The sequence below is a fragment of the Convolutriloba macropyga genome, chromosome 3, assembly GCF_964194025.1.
Source record: "Convolutriloba macropyga chromosome 3, txConMacr16.3, whole genome shotgun sequence".
NCBI classification, from domain to species: Eukaryota; Metazoa; Xenacoelomorpha; order Acoela; family Convolutidae; genus Convolutriloba; species Convolutriloba macropyga.
Window position 1 is genome coordinate 67,186,858 of NC_134470.1, and position 19,341 is coordinate 67,206,198.

The following is a 19,341-nucleotide window of genomic DNA, read 5'->3' on the forward strand; positions in this document are numbered from 1 at the left end:
TAACTTTAATTCATCCATTTAAAATAAGCAATAGTCAATCTGAGAGAGGAAAATCACGAGTGACCAAAAAATTATCCGAGCAAATGAACCAAAAATGCCCTAGACGACACTGACGATTTTATAAGTTATTAAATCACCAATAACGACTTTAATTCAAACTGCTCGATCGACCTGAAAAAATTGTTCACCGTATAGAAATCAATTATCAAATACTCTTGATGCACTATTTCATGGTCAAATGTAAGCATAACGATTAAAATATCTATTTTAAATTCAAAAATATCTGACTGCACTAAGCATTCATTTTGAAACCCGAAGAATACCTATCATTTATGTACATCTCTTGTATATCCTCAACCATTAACAAATTTACAATTATCTATACAATAATTTACCAATCACCTTTTGTACATTAACTGTGCTAATAAATTTAACAAAAACTGCTTGGCAGCCAAGTAATGGACAGATAGCGGGGTTACTAAAGGCTGCAAAAAAGTTTTTTCAATATGTTCATACCAGGTTAAAAATTGCACAATTCTCGATTAGGCCCAACCGCGATATGCTTTCTCTGAGACCTATTGCCACCCTAAAGAACCTTAATTTAAACCACTCTCTTAGCGCATAGATTTTATCAAATTAGCTACTTAATCATAGTAGCTCCTTAACTGCCGAACTTCTCTGCTCTTGCAGTGGAGTGAATGACTCTCTTATCGCTCCCACTTTTCCTCCGCCAGATCCCCCCGTTGACTGTTTTCGAATCTGTCCGATGGTTGTGACGACAGTTGCGGATTTCATTCCTCCTCTGTACAAAGCAAATTTCTATGAACTTTCCCATTCTGTATTCAAAAGATGAATTGCAGAAAATTAAGTTGAAAAAACAGCTAGTTAAAACAGCGCTGCAAACGGTATTACATGCGTTATTCTCGTTTTAAAATGTTCTCCGAAAGTTAGTTCTGATATTTATTCCGATCACTTTTTACAAACATTTAATTTCTTGAAAAACGTTTTTCAAAAGTTCCCCCACCCATTTTAAACATAGCCGGCAGATTGAATTGAATTGAAACTACTAAAGAAAACATAAACCGACAAATGTCGCAAGAATTGCTCTTGAACGACAGGCGAGGCAATTAAATTCAGGGTCTGTAGCCTAACTTCATTTTTTTATTGGTGCAAAAGAACCTCGCCCCCAACGGGATTCGAACCACTGTCCTCCCCCTCCTTAGTCACCCGCACGAACCACTGCACTAAGAGTAACTAATTTTTCCTATACTGCAACCGATTATATATTAGCAAAAAGCTTTACTTCGGAGTGAGAGCAATAGAGATCATTCAAACAAATGATAAACGAAAGCGTAAAAAAGTCACTTGAGGAGTCAAAGAATGTTCTAGAAGAAAAGCACAAAATTGTCAAGCAAAAAATTTGCATAAAAAAGACACACACGTTTACAATAATTGCTATGAACTTCGTTCAAGAGCAATAAGATTGACAAATCGACCACTAGACTTTTTGTGTTAAAAGATTCGGAGCGTCATTTTTATGAGACATAATTGGTCTTCGAGGAAAAAGCCCTAATGGAGCTTTTTCAAAATTAATATTCGATATTAAAACTCAAGACACTATTACTCAGGAATTAGGGCATATAAGTTTGGCACTACTTAGATGCACACTATTGACTTTTAATTAGTAAATGTTCATAAAATTTAAAGTCCCATAAGTGAGTTCAGAAGTCATTTTTTGAGTGAGGTAAGTCACACAATTGACCTAAAAGCAGAAATGACGTCACGAACACAAATTTCAACTGCAAAGCAGTAGAAGTCATTGAAAAAGTCAACTGCAAGAAGTCAGGGTAAGACGAAACAAAGTCTGCTAGACGATTAAAAAATTAGGAGCGCAATAATAGCCGCCTGGAATTGCTGACGCGGCTATTAAAAAGCAATAAATAAAAAGCAACTTGAATAAAATCTGCATAGAGAAAAGCGATACTGTTTGTTATCTACTAACTTTACGATCGGAGTTTTGCAACTAACAGGAGAAACGCAAACAGGAACAAATTAAAATTCTCAAATTGTACAAATCAACATTTCATACCTTTTCAAGTTACTGTTTTTGGAAGTGTTTTCCCTGGCGGAGAAGAGTCGAATCTTTCCATCGTTAAACGAGAAAGCGACTTCTGGGAAGAGTGGATGGAAGGAGACACTGGTGCCAATGTCAGACAGCTTGGTGTATTTGTGAATGCATGCACTCGCTGCAACGTCATACAAATAGGCGCTCCTGTTGAAGTAAAAATTTCAGAGAGAGGTATTGATGCAAAAGAGTTTGAAAAAGATAACTGTAGCATCAAATGTACAAAACGTAATCAGCAGAAACGAAAGACATAAGGATAAGGGGTCGTTTCATATAATTATGTGCCGGTTGAACAATAAAGTTTACTCAAAAAGTATTATTTAATGTGCCATAACAAAACACTGTTTGAATTAAAATATATGAGCCTAAAAAAGGGGGTGTTTCAACAGGACGACAGGTCGTTTCAAATTAAAGGCATCTCAATTATGTATCAAACGGACGACAAATAATACTAATGCAAGCAAAATCTCTATATAAGCTGATAATTTAGTCACTGTTGAGGGGCCGGTGGGCGCACTTCGCCGCGATAACCGGCCCGTTGTTCAGGATTACAGCCCAGAGGTGAGTTAGAGGCATGGTCAAGGAGAGAGGTCCTCAATTGTCTGGATACCTTTTCCTTCCTTACTTCTCGTTTAATTTAGTACCCTTAGGGATGCTTGGACTAAATTATGGTTAAACTAATCATTATGTTTAGCGAAGCTTGAACATTGACAATTTATGCAACTGGCGTCCAGTTCAAACAAAATTCAGTTTCGTCCATTTGAAAAGTCGTCCTGTTGATCCCCCACCCCCCAAAAAACAGCTGTGAAAGAAATAAGATATAAATTAACATGTTGTTAAAAAATAATCCACAAAAGTCGGACAAATTGTTTTCAAACGACGAGCGAAGGAGAATGGGGGGAACTGCTAACAAAACGACTAACTTCGGACGAATTGCTTTCGAACGACTGGCGAGGCAAACAATTTAGAGGGGAACATAGGCTAGAAAAACTTTTATGGTGCAAAAAGTTCAGACTGCGGAGGGGTTACAACCCGCGACCTCTCGGGTGAGCGAAAACTTTCAAGCGAAAACGGTCAAGCAAAAATTTTGGATAAAAAGACACGTTTACAACAATTGCTTCAAATTTTGTTCTAGAGCAATTAAAACGTTTGGTTAAGATAGATTCATATCAAGTCCCACGGGCCGCTGAGGCCTGAGCACCTGCAGCAGCATATGAAATCTGTTATTAGTTTATGTTGAACTTTGCAGTGTTTAACTTCGCACAATTTGCAGTGCTCGACATTTCTCGACCAATCAGATTCATTGAAAATTCTATATTTGTGTACGTCTAGTTGTTGAGACATCAACCTTCGTTCCCTACCCAAAATTATTAAAGAAATTAATAAAATACTTGTGTTAAATTACAGTCGCCAGTTTTTTTTTATTGCCCATGCCCCCCGAATATCTCCACGTTTTCAGGAAAAGCAGAACAGAACACATCAAGACAGAATTTTATAAGAAATAAAATGAAGCTACCATATTCCTAATCCACTGACCTGTCTTCTGATGAAGTTGCAATATACTTCCCACATGGACTCCAATCAAAGCCACAATTGTAGAACTTATTGTAATGATTGTCAAATTTACGAACACACAACCGCTGCCTCACATCCCACACCTTTATACCATCACAAGCCGCTGAAGTTGCAAACAAGTTGTAATTTTCGGAGCTCCATGATTGCGAAGTTGCCGAATACAGTCTGCTGTAAAGAGATCCCTCGTTATGTTTGATGCAATGCACGGGACGTTCGTGACAAGATTCAAGTGTTCTCACTATCTTGCACCGATTCATATCATAAATGTACAAACTTTTAGCCGATGTTGCAATAAACACAAAATGGCTCAAGAATGAATTGACAGCTGATGCGCTTGTTATAGAAGCACAATCTGCAAATTCGACTTGGAGCACTTTGGCATATCTGCACTTATTGTCGTAAGTCTTAATGTCGCTTGTCTTCGTTAGGTCAATGTCATATGTATAAGCAAACAGGGTCTTCCCTGATGTAAGTAGCACCAAACTATCATTGTAATAAAATGACGACCAACTGATTTCTTTCTCAAATGATCGTCCTGGCTTTTGGGACGAACCCATGGAATCGATTTTGAGGCACTGATCGAGGTCTCCAAAAGAGTTCCAAATGCGAACTGTTTTGTCGTCACTGGCAGTGACCAAACGAGATGAATCGAGTGACCAATTAACTGATTTCACTGGAGCGTTGTGACCATTAAGAGCGCTCCCCTTGCCTGTAAAAGGAATCAATGAAGCTGCAAACTTATGAATGTTTAAAAAACTTTGAGCATTTCTTGTTCTCACAGACACAAGCATATAAATAGATGCACACTTATCAACAGGTCAACACATCATATCAACACGTCTACTAAATAAATTCAACTACGCTAGCGTCAAAAAGGCAGGCAGGCTCACCATAAAACTTGGAGAAATAAAGTCTTCTTTACCACTGTACAGACTAACTTTAATAGCGAAACTTCCGATGGGAATGCATTTTTGAGTCGGTAAAACTCCAAATCTTTTGAATAACAGTTCCTTCATTTATAACGCTATACGAAGTCACTCAAAAAATGATATCTAACCAGCTAAAGGCATATTGAAGACGTGTACAATTTTGTTGACAGAAGCGGCAGCAAGCATTTTGCCGTTTGGTGAGAATCGGAGATGCGTGATTTGTTTCTTCACAGTCGCATCTGCATCAATTGATGCCTTCTCTGTCAATGGAGGATCCGCATCTGCAGGATACTGCCGACTTTCTATCAGACTATCGGCTCCAGTCGCACCTTTTGCCTTCTCTGAAAAATATTGAGAGGCTCAAACCCGCGACCTCGCGAATAACCGTCTACCTTCACTACTCAGCTATTCTATGTTTGCAATCGTAATTACAAATGCCTTTATTATAGGAACAGACTTCATTTCGGCATAAGCGCAATTAAGATCACGCAAAAATAAAAAGTCAAGCGCCAAAAAGTCACTAGAGCGAAAGAAACTTCTAGAACAAAAGCGCAAAAACGGTCAGTCAAAAAATTTTGGTGCAGTCGATATATAACTATAAAAGGGGCAAATATCAGTCTCTATCAAAAAAGCCCATGTACAACACTACAGTATTTAGACATCTGACGAAGGGTCTTGTATCAACTTAAGGATTGATCTCAAATTGGTTGTGCTTACAAAAAATGATAGCATGTAAACTTTATTATCACTAAGCAGGATAAACAGCAAAGCTATAGGTGCTAACGAACCTTTAGGCTTTGTAGAACTTGACTTCATGTTTGTCTTTGGAGTGAACAATTTTCTCGGTGGCTCGTGATTACCATAACCGGATGACTTGATCTTTTCTTTGAATGTTACGGGCTGATCATTGGCAATAGCCGATGCTCCTGTTATTGCACTTTTAGAATTGACAGTTTTGAAGGGAGGTTTGGATAACTTGGCCCTGAAATAAAATATAATTATTGAACCGCAAAATATTGAGAACATTTTATATTGCAATCACCAATTTCAGCTCAACTAGCATAGCAAAACATCCAAAAAATTTGAAAATAAGCTTTGACCTTTAATTAGAACATGTTTACAATTGACTTCCACTCTTCAACGTAACGTAAGCAAAAGTTATATTCAGTTGTCTTTGATTTAAAAATTCAAACAACAGCCTCTGAAATTGGATTCAGTCAAAAAAATCTAGCCAAACACCTTAGATGTCAAAAATCAAATCAGACCTTACTTGTAACACAGCGGTAAAATGATCTAAAATAACTTTCTAGAAATGACAGTTTATCATTACGGTAAAAACCCAAAAATATCGCACTTTAAAAAAAACTTCAGTCATAAGGCAGCACGTCGCATTGAGCAGCATTTTTCGGCTAACAAACAAATTTCGTTTAATCAACACCTGTTGCGATAACAGCAGTTAAATAAACTGCCAGTGTAAAAAATTTTGATGCCCGATCGACACTGGAACAATATTTCAGCATTAGACTACGAGTTTATCACACTCTTCTATCGCCACTGTTACTAAGTAAACAGTGGCGATGAAAGAGTGGTGATAAACTCGTGGTCTAATGATGGCAACAGTCTGATAAACTTGTAGTCTAAAAAAACTTGTGTTTTGTGGTGTGTGTGTGCGGTGTGAGTGTGTGGTGTACAGGCGGTGTGTGATGAGGGTGTGGTGTGTGCGTGGTGTGTGTATGTGGTGTGAGTGTTTGTTTGTGCGTGTGTGTATGCGTGTGCATATGTGTGTGCGGGTGTTTGTGTGCTTGTGGTGTATGTTTGTCTGTGTGCGCGCGTGCGTCTGTTTGTCTGTGTGCGTGCGTGTGCGCGTTTGTGTCTGTGTGTGTGTGTGTGTGTGTGGGAGGGGGCATTAGGACAAAACGAAGAACAGATGCGAAGAAATATCACTAACCTTTAATACGTAATTGTCCACAAAAAATAAAAAAAAGAAAAACCAATAAAATTGTTTTCAATTTTGAAATGATCGCAACAGGTTTTGATTAAAAAAATAACCACACGGTTGTTATCGCCCTCGAAGTTATCATAACGCATCGACTTCGCTCTGAGTTTGATAACTTCTCGGTGACGATAACAACCGTGTGGTAATATTCATTATCTTTGATCAATCTCAGTTTCGCACACAAAATGTAAACCATCCATTGTCGAACAAACTGTTCTCGGACAACAGGCGGGGCAGAGGGAACTCTAATCTAGACAACTTTAAATTGTTGCCAAAAAATGACGAGGGGAAGCGTTCGAACACAGTACCTCTTATGCAATAGACTGAAGTATTAACCAATCTGCAATAAAGAACTTGTGTTAGCTCATATTACAATAACATTTGTTTTAGCAACAGACTTAATTTGTAGCAGCTGACACAACTTTTGTCATGTAACAATCCAGAAGTCCGGCGTGAAAAAAAATACAGCGAAGAACGTTCTAGAATAAAAGCGCAAATACCCTCAAGCAAAAAGTTGCATTAAAAACACATTTACAACGATTGCTCAAAAATTCGACCGAGAGCAATCAACCATTTGTAAAGTTGTTATTGAAAGCATCTTGAGACAAATTTTTGTGGAAGACAAAGTAAATAACGTCATCGTCGGCATAAAATGATTACTTTTACTCAAAGGCTCAAATATAACTTCATGTGGTACTGCTTAAGAGGAGGGGACCCATTTGTCTGAGAAAAACTATCCTTAAAGCCTTTGCTTTTGTGATCGTCCAGATAGGTAACTCCCGATAAAACTCAAAACATATCGAACAACGTCGGGCAAATTGCTCTCAAGCAACCGGCGCGCGGTTGGCTTCGGTAGCAGCCACCTTGGGCTTAGGGGTGCTAGCATTAGGGGGTGGTGACCGGAGTGTGTGTGTATGTGGGGGGGTTCAAGCGATGTGGGGTAGGGTTGCTAGCGCTAGATGAGAGGGGGGTTCAAATCAACAGGTGGAGGAGGGTGGACAATGGGAGTGTTGGAGGGGGAGGGGGGGTACTGCGGTGAAACGATCAATATTGTCATGTTAATTAAGATTTCATTAAATGTTAAAAAATTTATGATGATGATGATGATGGAGGTTTAGCCACTCTTTCCAGACCCAAAAGTGGTTGTCGATAATCAAAAGGCTTGACAGAATAAGTGTGTTTTCCGCGGCTTCTTGAACTCTTCTTTTTGCGTTTCGTATATAATCAGGTATCTCATTCCATCTTTTAGCACCTTGAAAACTGAAGCTTTTTCTCATGGCATCTGACGAGCATCTTGGGATAGGAAACAGTTTCTGACGTGAGGGTCGAGCAGAGGTTGTATTCCGTTGAAATAAATTCTCTATATAGATAGGGGCCATCGATCGATCAACTTTAAACATGAGTGCTAACAAAAGGATCCGTTGCTCAATAGGTAACCGGTGTAACTTTTTGAGTAAATGTTTTGATGAGACATTCCGTGAATAACCCAATACAAAAGTTGCAGCCAAATTTTGATTTTTTAAAAGTTTTCTGATAAGTTTCTTACTCAACCCAAAGTTTACAACGTTACAATAATCCAGGATAGAAAGAACAAAACAGGATACAATTTCTTTCCTTTGCTTTTCTTCAAAAAACTTTCGAATTGGAAAGAATTTCCGTAGTTGTATATAACACTGCCTACAGACGCGGTTCACCTGATTTATAAAAGTCAGCTTGCAGTCTAAAGGAAAACCTAACAAGTTTGTTATCAAGCTTCTCATTGGTAACTCAATCCCCAGTAAAGTAGAGGAGTCAATAGACGGAATGTTAAAATTGCGTTGCAAGAAACAATCAGATCAGTTTTGCTACTGTTATCCACTAACTTCAACTTGCACATAACATCAATTATTTGTATCAGAATGAGACTAATGGACGTAAAGTTGTAATCTAATTCAAAGATAAATTGACTCTCGTCTGCATAAAAATTGTAAATTACGCCAGTTGCATTTAAAAACTCAAAGTGGGGTCAAATAAAATGAGAACAACACTGGTCCCAAAATCGAGCCCTGTGGGACTCCAGCTTCATTTAAAAGTAAACTGAGAGCTCATTCTCAAGAGTTATTCGCGAATTGCGGCTTTTCAAGTAACTTTCAAAAAATCGTAATACAGATCCATCAAAGCCAAGTTTATTTTGTAATATTCTGAGTAACACATTAAAATTGAATGTATCAACCAAATGCAGACGACAAATCAAGAGATCAGAAGTGCTAGCTTCCTTCTCGCCAAAACTTCGGTCACTCTCTCAAGGCAGTAAACTATTGCTGTTTCAGTTGAATGACGCTGACGATAAACAAACTGTAGTGGCGGCCACAATCCATTTCAGTCGAAGTAATCAACCATTTGATGAAGAAAACGTTTTACGACTATTTTAGACATTGTTCTAATATTTGTAACAGGTCTATAATTTTCAATTTCATTCTCGTCGTTTTTTTATGGAGAAGAATTATCATTCCCTGCTTCAGCGAAGATGGAAACAAGCCCGTTGATAAAATAGAATTTATGAGGTCAGTAAAAGACTTAACAAAGCAATTGATGATAACTTTAAGGACGTGCGTGGGAATGATATCATGAGGTGCAGTGGAATTCGATATTTTCTTCAACGTTAAGCGTAAATCCCAACTGCTAATCAACAAGCGAAGCAAAACTGGATTTGCAAATAGCCTCTATCTTGAGCGATGTGTTATCAAAGTTCTGCAAGAGTACTAACTTTTTCTCTGACGAAATTACAAAATCTGTGTGCTAAGGTAGTTGGAATTGCTTTCTTAGGTAACTTTTTCTGAATTTTTCTTCGGAACAATTCGTCAAAAGTAACAAATCTCAGCTTGCTAGATTTTTGCGACAACTGTTGAGATAAATATTTGCCTCGCTTCAATTTCAGAAGTTCCCTATAATCGCATAAATGTGATTGTAAAATGACCTCACTCTCAGATTATCTTATTTTTCTGCAAGCTCTCTCAAGTTTACATTCCAAGTGTTTTGCTTTAATGCATTCATCATCTAAATATCGAGGTCAATTTGACAGCACAAGAAACCTTTTGAAGGGCGCTAGCTTATCGCTGACAGAAATGGCACTCGAGAAGAAACAATCATAAAGTTTATTTACAAAACTAAATACTTCTTCCGAACCCATTTCCAGCTAAATGAATTCAATAGAGTTGTTCTGAATCATTTCAGCGAAATGATTTCGTCAAATAATAGCATAAGCTTTCAGCGAACTCAAAGTGATTTACCGATTTCCATACATACACTTCGCAAGGAATCTTGCATGTAACTTTTTCAATTACCATGTTAAAAGTAATAGCGTAATTGTCAGAGGGCATTGTTTTATCTATATTCAGGTCAAAAGAGACAACTTTGTTCATAAAAATTAAATCAGTAAATTGCTTCACTTGTCGTTGCTTCACTGTGAACAGATACTAAAGCATGCTCTTCCATAAGGTATGTAAACTTCAACTGATGGGGTCCAACTTAATTCAAAGCAATATTAAAATCTCCCTCAATTACATTTGAATACATCGTAGTATTTTCAGACAGTAAACTGCATAACTCCTCCAGGAAATGATTGACGGAACCTGATGTTGGTCTGTATCCAACTATAACGAGAGTTTTGGCGATAGAGAATTTCAACTCCTAGGCACTCCAAGCACAAATTCAAAAAGAAGCTTTCCTTCAAATTTACTTTTAAATAAGAGGGCACCGCCACCTCCGCGGCAACTTGTACGGTTAACATTAAAAACAGAATAATTAGAGCCACAGAATAATTAGAGCCAGCTATTGAATCAACACAGTGTTGGGTGAAACCAAATATCCATGTTTTAGTAATAGCGAATAAAGAGATCATGGGCTAATAATTAAGGCTCAATAAAATCTATTTTGTAGCAAATTGACCAAGCATTCCATAATCCTACGCGTAAGCAGTGTTGTTGCAGCCAATTCGCCTTCGGCTGGCTGCTAGACTTCGAATTTCATGTCTTCAGCCAGTTTCGCGCTTCCTGATTTAGAAAATACCGTCTTAAAATTATGTTAACCGGCCAAGTTTCAGTGCTCTCAACAAGTTGTCGTGTCTTCGCGGAAAACGACATGGAGAGATTTAAGCTGCCTGTTCCTGCTAGGTAGTTCTCTGCATGCTAAAGGTTTCAAATTTTGCTCGTTACAATAATCAAGAAGTGATACGGTATCAATGGATTGCGGTACTCTACTGATAAAGTAACGACTTCTTGGCGGAAGTCTTGGTTTTGGTTGAACTCCTTGCTTGAAAACTATCATTCGTTTTGCTTCCCTGAACTACGGCAATTTCGTTAACAGATTGTTTCCGTTTTTTCGATTTATCACTCGACAACGAAAAATGACTGTCCTTGCGATTTTGAAAACTGAAATATGGTCGTGGGGGTTCAGCCTCAAGTTTTTGCGCATACGTGGGATTTACCCCCAGAACATTCTTCGCATGACCATTGCACAGAACCACATTGAAGTATGTAATCTGTAAAAGGGTCACATTCCTTGCACAAACCAGCAGCATACCACTGCATAACGTTGAGCACTGCTCCACTGTGCATTTTCATCCAGCACAGAATTTCGGGGTGACCAGCGTCAGCCCCAAGCATATTCATTTAATATGAAAAAATCTATTTAATTTAAATATTAATTTAACTATTAAAAATTTAGCTAAAAAGTTTTTTTAAAAATAAGATTTTGTTCGCGAATCATAGTAACACGTAAATCAATTTTGATTGGTTAGCTTGAACCAAATAAAATAAAAAACCAAAAATAATTCTTGAGAAAAGAACAAGGAGTGAAGATATCTGCCTGAAATAATTCAAAGACAACTGAACGTAGTTCGAACTTCTAGTAGAATGCAATTTGATTCGACAGAATCTCAACAGGAGAGCCAGAGCTATTTGTGTTATAAAGAAAGGGTGGCACCCGAATAAACTTGGTTGAAAATTAATTTAAAGTGGACAAAGCGTAAGACCATCATCAGCACAAGAATAACTGGGGGAATATTCGTTTTCTAGCTATTGAAAGTAGAGCAATTTTGAGCTCCCTGTTCAATTTATACCTTGCAGCCATTATAGTTGGTCGTCGAGCTAATCGTAGGCGAAGTGGAGAATTATAAACGATTGGATTGGTGGCAACTACTGATAAATCCCCAAATTCTTCATCGGATGAGGCATTTTCATTTTGAACCTGCTGAGTAGCAAAAGGATGATTCATAATGAGCAAATGGACTTTTGTGAATGGTTTGTCTTCTTCTGTGATTAGACACCATAGTTGTAGTGAATCCTCAATGTCCATGAAACTGAAGTTGAAAGCTAAAATATCAGCACCAAAGGTCTTCAGCTATAACACCAAAAATTTTGATCAGAGATATCAAATATCAATAAATTCTACGCAGATCAAAAATTGAAATTTAGGATAAAAGTTTATTTTTGGAAATGAACAGCGGGTATTTGTAACAGAAAAGGTTGATTTACTCAGGTCAACAACTTTAATCGCGTTGTCAATGAAAACACACTTCCGGGTTGTTACGTACTTTAGAGCCGCTCTCAATATTCTTAGTGATTGCTTTTGTTTGCTAGTGTCCAATCATAGCACGATTTTCATTGCTGATTTAACTGATAAAATTATGAGACACTCACCCGACGAAATCTGTGTTTTCTGTCGGGGTTTTTCGAAATTTCTTATGTCTGTTTGGTCGAACTCAATTTGAAACAACTTTTCGAACGTCAACGCGTGTATAAGGATAACACCCGCTGTAAATCCCACAACAAGAAGCGGTGGCCAATCAAGCAATTCGTTTGTCGGAGATTTTCTCTCATCACTGAAAGCCTTATCTGACTGACTGTTAAGATTGTCAGGCCTTGATTGATAAGCAAATGCCTTCTGCTTTGGCATAGTCGGTTTCATAGAGAAGAACAAGCTGATTAAATCCCCAGATAAGGACGAATTAATGTTTCTCGGAGTATCAGAAATACTCTTTTTCCGAAACGGGCTACGACTTAAATCAAGACTCTGAGGTGATGAAAAATTTGGTGGTGTTACAATTGTAATTTGGCCATTTGAGGTTGCAACTGCGTATCTGTCCGAGTTAGGATCCATTGCCACGCAAGTGTACATTCCTAATACATTTATGGCGCTCTGGTATAATAATTCATTTGTTCTATAATTCCACGCAGAGTAAGTTTTATCGGCTGAACAAGTAACAAGCAGATCAAGGGTGAAAAACGAAAACTCAGCCATGATAATGGCGGATGAATGACATTCGAGCGACGCTATTTTATTTCCTCGTGAGTCCTCATTTACCGACATAACATGTACCACATTTTGGGCAACAACAGCCAGAAAATTGTCACGCGGGCACAACTTGATGCTCTCATGACACCCATAATCATGCGCTATACTGACGCAATCGTGGGAGAAACCGCCAATGCCGATGGTCCAAACAATAATTTGAGAGGAATCCGAACTACACAGTAAAACATGCTCATCGTCCACGCCGACTCCGAAAGTGATTCCCTGGATGCATTTGGAATGGGCCTGTAGCTTATTTGGATTGCAGGTCAGCGCATCAAGAGGCCAGATTAGGATTGCATCGTTTGATGTAACTGCTAAGTAGAGTCCATTGAGGACTGCGACAAAATTGTCATCAGTACGTCGATACCTTGAAGCATCTAGAGATGTGACAACAAACATCTTGCGATCATGTTAATGTCTGACGAATCATACCACTCTGAAAAAGAATTTACGTAGAGATGTTTATCAGCAGGCTACTTCACGGTAGTGACTAAAATTTATACCAAAAGAACCCATTCTTGTCTCTATGATTTTCTCAGTTCAACCTACTATGCTTAAATTCAACTCTTTCAATATTACATTTGAAAGCCATACCCCAAATAGTAATCCTAATGGTTAATGCATCCCATAACATTGCATCTATCTTCGTATCTTCCCAGTTCGCAATTGATCGATACATACAAGCTCAACTAACTCTATCTATTCATTGAACAAAAAATATATATTCTTTAATTATCTAATTCACGATTCACCCGACATAAAACAAGTCAAAAATTGAATACATTCCGTTATTCATCACACGGCCGATGCGTCACATTAAATACAAGCAATTAAAGCAACTCTATTTCTTCCCAGACTTTTTAATGCCGCCTCCTGATAAGGGTCCTTTGCCAGCAGCCTTGGCCTTTAGAGCTTCCAGTTGTTTCTGTTCTTCTTTCTGTTTTTCTTTGAAGGCTTTGTCGTGCTCATCTTCGTCACCTTGACCACCTTTCTTGGGTTGTTTTAGCGGTTTCTTCTTGCCACCGTCTCTGCCAGACATTCCAAATCTAAGGAATCCAACAGAAAAATGTAGAAGGGGTGTTAAACTCTAAGAACATACAATTGAATACAATAGTGTTGAAGCAATACAAAAGTTAAAGCTTTTCGCTGAAATTACAATATGTGTCCGTTGCTTCTCATTTGACCTATCATTTATCTATTCTTAATCGAATTTTGATATGATATCATTCTGATAAGGAAATATCAGTAAGAAAAGAACATAAAACAAACCGAGACAAGGAGAAGCGGTAGGCGAGTTATAACGTAAAATTCCACCAATCGATGAAGAGAGCAAAAATTTATATATTGTTGAAAACGATTGAGATCTATTCTGTTCCCCCCCCCCCCCAAGCTTAGTGAGCATAGATCTTTTATGACCCCCAGGCGCACGTGTTATTTTCTTACATAGTAACGTGCTATATAACAACATACAATTTGTAACTGGGGGTCATAAAAATCACTGGGGGGGGGGGGGGGGAGGGAGGGAGGGGTCGCAACAGAATAGATCCAAAAATGGGTGTATCCATTCAAAAAATCAATTTTAATTCGAACCATTAAACAAATTGAACAACGCTTCAATAGAGGGCCGATGATAAATTCAATTAGCAAGACAAACAAAAAATCCAAATAAGAACAATGATCAATAACCACCAAAACTCGATGTCTATCTACTTTCAAAATTTTCAAATAAAATTTAAAATAAAGAAATCACTTAAACTTCATCGGAAGAGATCAGTGACCTGTCTTCATTGAGAAAAATTATTTTGTACCTAGACCGAGGTGCCGGAATCAAAATAGAAAAGCTCAGACAGACCAAAAAGGAAAGTTCCCAAGTTCTTACCCTCAAAGTCGGAAAGTCAGTTTATTGTGTGAAAAACAAAAAGAACAAATTAAAAAATTCGTCAACAATTTTTAAATAAAATCAATTTCAAATTTAAAAGATTACCTATCACAAGAGGGCACTAAATAGGTCCAACTACACCTCAAAAACTCAAAAGAACAATGAGAACTGGCATTTAACCTAATACTTAATATTACAAAAAAAGAAAACCATATACAGTCATAGGAAAGCCAAATAAGTATTTGGGCAAGAAAACGCTGTCGACGCAGTTGAAATCAGAAAATGTTCACTGAAAAAATTCAATATAATCAATCGGATCTTCTTCATTGCTATTAAATGCATATAATTTCCACCTAAAAAATCAACTTGTATCAAGGCCGAGGTCTTTCGTGTGTCCAAAATTGAAAGTGCCCAGAGGAATTCAGACCAAAAGCGCATATATTGGGCCTTTCGTGAGTCTTTGTCTTCAAAAATTTGCGCTGTATAGAATTTCATGGATTCCAATGCCAAACTTTAGTGCGCTTGTGTCAAGAATTTTGAGACGTTTAACAAGATACGTTTGCGTCCGCCAGAACAAAAAATTTTTAACGTCTGTGGCGCAGCGCGCGTCCTTGAAGGTGAAAAACGCCAAGGGTTTTAGAAAAATGTTCATTTTCATCTGGTAAACAAGATGTTAAAACTTGTTATAACATAGAGCCAAACCTGGCATAGACTTTTTAGGCCGCCTCTTCCGCAAAAAAACTCAAAAATGAAAAAATAGCTCTTTCTCATGGATTTATTCAATATTTTTGAAAAGAAAAAACTTTAAACTTGTTTTTTTTTTGGCCATGGAATTGATGAAATGAAAACAAATCCGATATGGAGTGTACTTTGTGCATGTAGAAAACACAAAAAAATTCTGCTGTTTATTGCCTAAAAGAGGTGTTAAAATGCTTGCGAGTCAATAGGGGGCCGATGAAAACATCAATTAGCAAGACAAAAAAAACAAGACAAACAGAAAATTCATTCAAGAACAATAGTCAATTACCACCAAATCTCAATTTCGATCTATTTTCAACTAAAATCTAACTAAAAAATCCCTTAATATTCATAGGAAAAGATCAGCGACCTGTGTTTATTGAGACAAATTAAATTGTACCTTTAAAACAATTATATTGGGAAAAACAAATGCACATGTAGACCCACTCTGATGTGTAAACTGCAACATTTTTGAAAAACTACGACAAATTTCTAAAACTTGTACTGCAAAAGAGGGAAACCACATAGGGCGTTTGCTCTGAATTCTATTCTACTACAACAACTCGAAGTAGATATGCCCAGAGAGACTCAGACGGAAAGTGCCTAAGTCCAGACCGTCACAGAAAGAACGTTCTTCTTGCGTTCAAACTAAAATATATCCATAAAATTACAGACAAAAAGCGTATATGTCCAGACAATCTTTTGTTTTTGTCCAGAGTATCGTGTGCTCCAAAAAATCGTTCCAACGCCAAAATATGAGTGCTTTCTGTCCAGAATTTCTTGCGTTCATTTGCAGAATTAATTGCGTGCGTCAGACGGAAAAAAATACAGCCTCTGGTGCAAAAATCCTTGCTACAGAAACCCAGGGTTTTTTAGAAATTGTTAATTTCATCGGCTCAACGAGTAATTCAAACTTGACGTAGAGTAACCAAACTTATCATAGATATTTTTGGCATGGCCTCTTCCTCATTTTTCAACCTTGAAAAAATTAAGGAATTTGCGAATGTTTAAAAGAAATTTTGAAATCTGGCATTTTTAATGCACCAAAGAATTGATGAAATGGAACCAATCCCGTTATACCGGTGGACATCTTCGGCAAAAGCTTGAATGTCAAGTTCCTCATTAAAACAAGGCGGAATGGCCCAGACCTGATCTATTCTGCCCACGATGAAGCAATTCAATCTCAAAAGAGCACAAGTCGTATCCACCAGAGCGATCTAGAAACATATCAAAAGCAGAGGGCCCCAAACAAGGATCCATTACAATACTCAGCAAAATCAGTAACAGATTTTCTCAACAAAGAATGGACCACTAGATGGAAGAGTCCCCATTTTTAAAGAATTTCCCAAGAATTGTACAAGAGATAGGAGCAACAAGCCCACTGCTCCGCGGAAAGCCATACAAAACAAACAAGGTTGATGGACTTTTGTTTGCAAACTCATTGGAAAACAAGAAGGTGAAATGAAAACTAAGCCAAGTAGCTTCTCCTAATTGCAAATGTAAAAGTTCAGAGGAAAATGCCTATCATTTTTTTTTCGTCAGCAAGGACTACAATCATGCGGAGCCCTTGAAACCACAGCTTACGGATTTCTTGTCGTAACTGGTGACCTTCATCACTAACTCCGGTAAACTGCAAGACTAACCCTATCCCTCAACTGAGGTTGCTAACGATTCTACAGCAAAACTTCCCCTACAACAGAAGAGACGGCTGCAATCCTCGCCCGCAAGAAGAGGCAAAAAACTATATATATATATATATATATATATTATATATATATATATATATGTAAATATATATATATATATATATATATATATATAGAGAGAGAGAACCCGAAATTTAATAATTTATCATTAAAGATATAAGATATATATATATATATATATATATATACATATTTTAAATATATATATATATATGTATGTATATTATTATATATACATATGTATATTATTATATATATGTATTCACATAAATATATATATTTACATGTATATATATAGATATATTTATATATGTATATGTATATATAATATATTATATTATAAAAAAAGATACTGTGTAAGTTGAACAATTTTTCAATGAAACGATGGTAGATTCTTTTCAGTGTAGTTTTGTTCAAGTTCGTTCCGTAGTACTGGTACACTCACGAAACGTAGTTTGTTTCGGTCTATACCAATTCGGCTTCGGACTGAGAACTGAACCTGGGAAATGAGATGTGTTATTTAAGCTAATGCATTATAAAACTAAAAACTAACAACAATTACAGGCATCTGAAAGTCAATTAAATTTTGCGCCAAAAAACAGTGTCGAAGCAGTTGAAATCATAACCTGTTCATTGAAAAAAAATATTAAAATCAATAGGATCTTCATTATTGGCATTAGTTTGATTTTTGACCTTTTTATACTGTAATATTGAGAGAAAACGGCACAAAAAAAAACAATAAATTGCATAAATACACAAAAACTGAAATAAGTTATAGAAACTTGTAGTTACAAAAACAAAAAACCATTGTTTTAAAAAAAATTTCATTCCAATTCATTTGAAAAAGATGTAACATTTTTCTTCGCCAGTCAACGTTGCGCGAAATCAAATAAGATTAAAAATTGAAAAACTTGAAAAATCGTTGTTTTCGAAAACAAACACTTTTAATTAGGTTTAAAATTAAACTGTCGGCTAAAATAAATTGGTTAATTTCTAGATAGCTGGGAAGCCCAATAGGGATGTTGTGGTAAATTGTAGTAAAAAAAAAACAAAAGACAACTACAAAAACAGGAACAAACAAAATTTCTCAAAGAGCTTAATGCGAATAGTGTTGAAGATAAAACTGTTGAAATTTTTCGCTGAAATTACTTTTTGCGTCCATTGCTTCTCATTTGAAATAAGCTTTTAATTTTTAATCAAATTTTGATATGGAATCATTCTGATAGTGAATATCAGTAACAAAACATAAAACAAAGTGAGACAAATAGGTTCGGTCTCGAGTTCTAACATAAAATTCCACCAAAAAAGAAGAGATCAAAAGTTTATATAATGTTGAAAATAATTGGCGTATCCATTAAAAAAAATGATTTTAAACTCAAACAATTAAATAAATCGAACAACGCTTCAATAGAGTGCCGATGATAACTTCAATTAGCAAGACAAAAAAAACAAGACAAACAAAAAGTCCAAACAAGAACAAAAACCAATTACCACCAAAACTCAATGTCTATCTAATTTCAAAATAGCTTCGCCTAAAATTTAAAATAAAGAAACCACTTAAACTTCATCGGAAGAGATCAGTGAGTGACGTGTATTAAGGCCGAGGTCTTTCATGTGTCCAAAATTGAAAGTGCCCAGCGAATTCAGACCAAAAACCATGTATTCGGCCTTTCGTGAGTCATGAATTTCATGAATGAAACTTTTCTTCTCATTTTTCAATTGAATTGGCTTCCTTGTGATTTCCAATTTATTGTTAGAACTTAAGCAAATGGATAACAAAAGTTTCTCCAAGAAGAAATAATTCTGTCAAGGGTTGGCGTATTTTTAATGCGTCCCCACTTTTTAAAAACAAGCAATTTCAAATTTAAAAAAAGATTAACTATCACAAGAGCGCACTAAATAGGTCTAACTACACCTCAAAAGCTCCAGAAAAAAACAATGAGACCTGGCATTTAACCTAATGCTTAATAATACCAAAGCTACCGGATTTCCTGTCGTAACTGGTGACTTTCATCACTAACTCCGGTAAACTGCAAGACTAACCCTATCCCTCAACTGAG

General features: G+C 36.8%; 3 protein-coding genes across 3 annotated transcripts in view; 1 reads left to right on the forward strand and 2 right to left on the reverse strand.

Annotated features, from left to right (window-relative positions):
- Window positions 1–19,341, forward strand: part of LOC142336383 (uncharacterized) — a 547,349-nt gene that overhangs the window by 367,567 nt on the left and 160,441 nt on the right. The window lies entirely within an intron of this gene.
- On the reverse strand, window positions 181–13,390 carry LOC142336378 (WD repeat-containing protein 27-like). The gene is made up of 7 exons (XM_075385163.1): window positions 12,304–13,390; window positions 11,724–11,976; window positions 5,418–5,611; window positions 4,758–4,970; window positions 3,662–4,409; window positions 2,090–2,272; window positions 181–802 (listed from the first exon to the last, which is right to left on the reverse strand). The coding sequence occupies exons 1-7, from the start codon at window positions 13,355–13,357 to the stop codon at window positions 649–651; spliced, it is 2,799 nt and encodes a 932-aa protein (XP_075241278.1). The 5' UTR covers window positions 13,358–13,390; the 3' UTR covers window positions 181–648.
- On the reverse strand, window positions 13,681–14,030 carry LOC142337223 (translation machinery-associated protein 7-like). The gene has a single exon (XM_075386359.1). The coding sequence runs from the start codon at window positions 13,995–13,997 to the stop codon at window positions 13,800–13,802; it is 198 nt and encodes a 65-aa protein (XP_075242474.1). The 5' UTR covers window positions 13,998–14,030; the 3' UTR covers window positions 13,681–13,799.